This window comes from Pinus tabuliformis, chromosome 1_2, assembly GCF_031772625.1.
Source record: "Pinus tabuliformis cultivar Carrire ecotype Pingquan chromosome 1_2, CPIR1, whole genome shotgun sequence".
NCBI classification, from domain to species: domain Eukaryota; kingdom Viridiplantae; phylum Streptophyta; class Pinopsida; order Pinales; family Pinaceae; genus Pinus; species Pinus tabuliformis.
The window spans coordinates 274,192,266-274,194,542 of NC_142298.1; the positions used below are offsets into that span (position 1 = coordinate 274,192,266).

At 41.8% G+C, this 2,277-nt stretch overlaps 1 protein-coding gene across 1 annotated transcript; it reads left to right on the top strand.

The window, feature by feature from the left end:
• The first annotated feature begins 419 nt into the window (after positions 1 to 419).
• Positions 420 to 1,709, top strand: LOC149205403 (uncharacterized). Its single transcript, XM_089397397.1, has 2 exons — positions 420 to 646; positions 824 to 1,709. The coding sequence occupies exons 1-2, from the start codon at positions 420 to 422 to the stop codon at positions 1,707 to 1,709; spliced, it is 1,113 nt and encodes a 370-aa protein (XP_089253523.1).
• The last annotated feature ends 568 nt before the right edge of the window (positions 1,710 to 2,277 follow it).

Here is a 2,277-nt window from a genome sequence, read left to right on the forward strand (position 1 = left end):
TAAAAAGAGTTAATGATATACTCATTGCACGACAAAGAGCAGAGATGGAACTGCAAAGCAAAAGCTTGGGTATAGCTAAAGGGCTGGGAGTCCGAACACAGGGTCTGCATCAAACCTCCATAAGTTCCAAACACCGTAAAAAAAGAGGACGCAGAACCAATAATGAAGCACTGCAAGAGCTGGGACAAATGCTTTTGAACTCCGGTAAGATGAAAGCCCTAGAGGCTTTTTCTCTAAGCTCTTAAACTTTGTTTAAAATGAAAATTCTTTCTTGGAATGCTAGAGGGCTAAATAGCCAAACAAAACAGCGTCTTTTAAAGAAGAAAGTCCAAAAAGAACAACCAGACATAGTGTTTATACAGGAAACTAAATGTTCAAGCAACACGATACTCAATATAAGCAAAAGATTAGGTAAGCATATGGAATACTTGGAGACTGCCAGCAATGGATGGGAGGGGGGCTTAATCACTCTGTGGAATCCACAAGCACTCAAGGTCCTCTTCTCTGAGGCAGCCAGATCTTACATAGCTGTAGAAGCTCAGGTTGTAGGAAACTCTGAGACCTATCTGTGCACCAATGTTTATGGTCCACAGAAGCAAGAGGACAAGCTTCTTTTTTTGAGAACTCAGCTCAACCTGAAGCTAAGGTAACCTCAAGCAAAGGCAATCATAGGAGGGGACTTCAACATGATAACCACCCTCATGGAAAAGAAAGGAGGTATAAGGAAACTCAACAAAGATTCTGAAGCTTTCCTAGACTTCATCAAGACGGCCAAGCGAGTGGATGTGTTTCTCAAAAGTGGTGTTTTCACATGGAACAACAGAAGGGGAGGTGAAAGGCAAATAGCTTCTCGTATAAACAGATTTCTGGTTTCAGAAAATATATTGTTGGAAGGAATCATAGTAGAATCAAATATTCTTCCAAGCGGAGGGTTAGACCATTGGCCCATCACATTGACAGCCGCTATACAGGGCACTCCAAGAAATAAACCTTTTAGATTCGAAAAATTCTGGCTCACCCATCCTGATTTCATACAACAAATTGAACAATGGTGGAAAGAACCTGTGGGCATTAAAGGCACCAACATGTATAGATTACAAGGTAAGCTGAAATACATTAAAGACAAGATCAGAATTTGGAATCAAGCTATTTTTGGGAACATATTCAAGGAAAAACAGAAACTAGAGGAGCAATTAGAGCAGATACATGCAGGATGGATCAAAGGGACCATAAACCCAGAAACTGTGAGTAAGGAAAAGAAGCTGATGCAGGACTGGAAACTTCGTTGCCAACAGGAGGAAACTCTGTGGAAGCGAAAATCTCGAGTCCAATGGCTTAAGGAAGGAGAACAAAGTACAAAATTCTTCCACAGATCAGTTTTTGACCACAAAGGAGCTAATAAAATCCTTAGCCTTAAAGATGATCAGGGAGCCACGTTACAGACACATCAAGAAATCATTAACCTGCTCACTACACACTTCAGTAGCATAGCTCAAGAACCTGAAGTTGACAGAACGGAGGCCATTGATGAACTTATCTCCTCAATTCCCAAGTTTATCACGTCGGAGCAGAACTTAGCTCTAACTCGGGAAATTTCCATGGAAGAAGTGGAAGAGGCGGTGAAAGAAATGCCCAACGATAAAGCTCCTGGACCTGATGATTTTACCATTAACTTCTACAAAGCTTGTTGGGAAACAGTCAAAACATAAGTATGGGAGGTTGTGGAGGATTCCTGACGATCTGCCTCAATCCTCAAGTCCCTCAACTCCACCTTCCTAGCCCTGATTCCTAAAGAGGAAGAAGCTAATACCCCCTCAAAGTTTCGGCCAATAGCGTTGTGCAATGTCGTTTACAAGATCATCTCCAAAGTAATAGCTAACAGAATGAAATCCATACTTTCGGGCCTCATCTCAGAAGAGCAATCTGGTTATGTGGAGGGGAGATAAATTCTGGACAATGTCCTACTGGCACAAGAGATGATTCACACTCTTAAAACTCGGAAGAAAGCAGGTATGTTAATGCAACTAGATCTGTCAAAGGCGTACGACAAAGTTAACTGGAATTATCTGGAAACAATTTTGAAAGCCTTTGGCTTTGCTAAACATTGGATAGTCTGGATTCTAGCTTTGGTCAAATCTCCCAGATTTTCTATTCTGGTGAATGGAGCCCCTTCTACGCAATTCTCTCCTTCGCGAGGTCTTAGACAAGGTGATCCATTATCCCCCTTCCTCTTCGTGATCTTGATGGAAGGGTTAAGCTGACTTATCCACAGAGCTA

Bases quoted from the DNA above. Each gene is read 5' to 3' on its own strand.
- LOC149205403 (XM_089397397.1), top strand. From the start codon at position 420: ATGGAATACTTGGAGACTGCCAGCAATGGATGGGAGGGGGGCTTAATC. The intron at 647-823 runs GTAACCTCAAGC...ATGGAACAACAG, and splicing joins CAGCTCAACCTGAAGCTAAG to AAGGGGAGGTGAAAGGCAAA.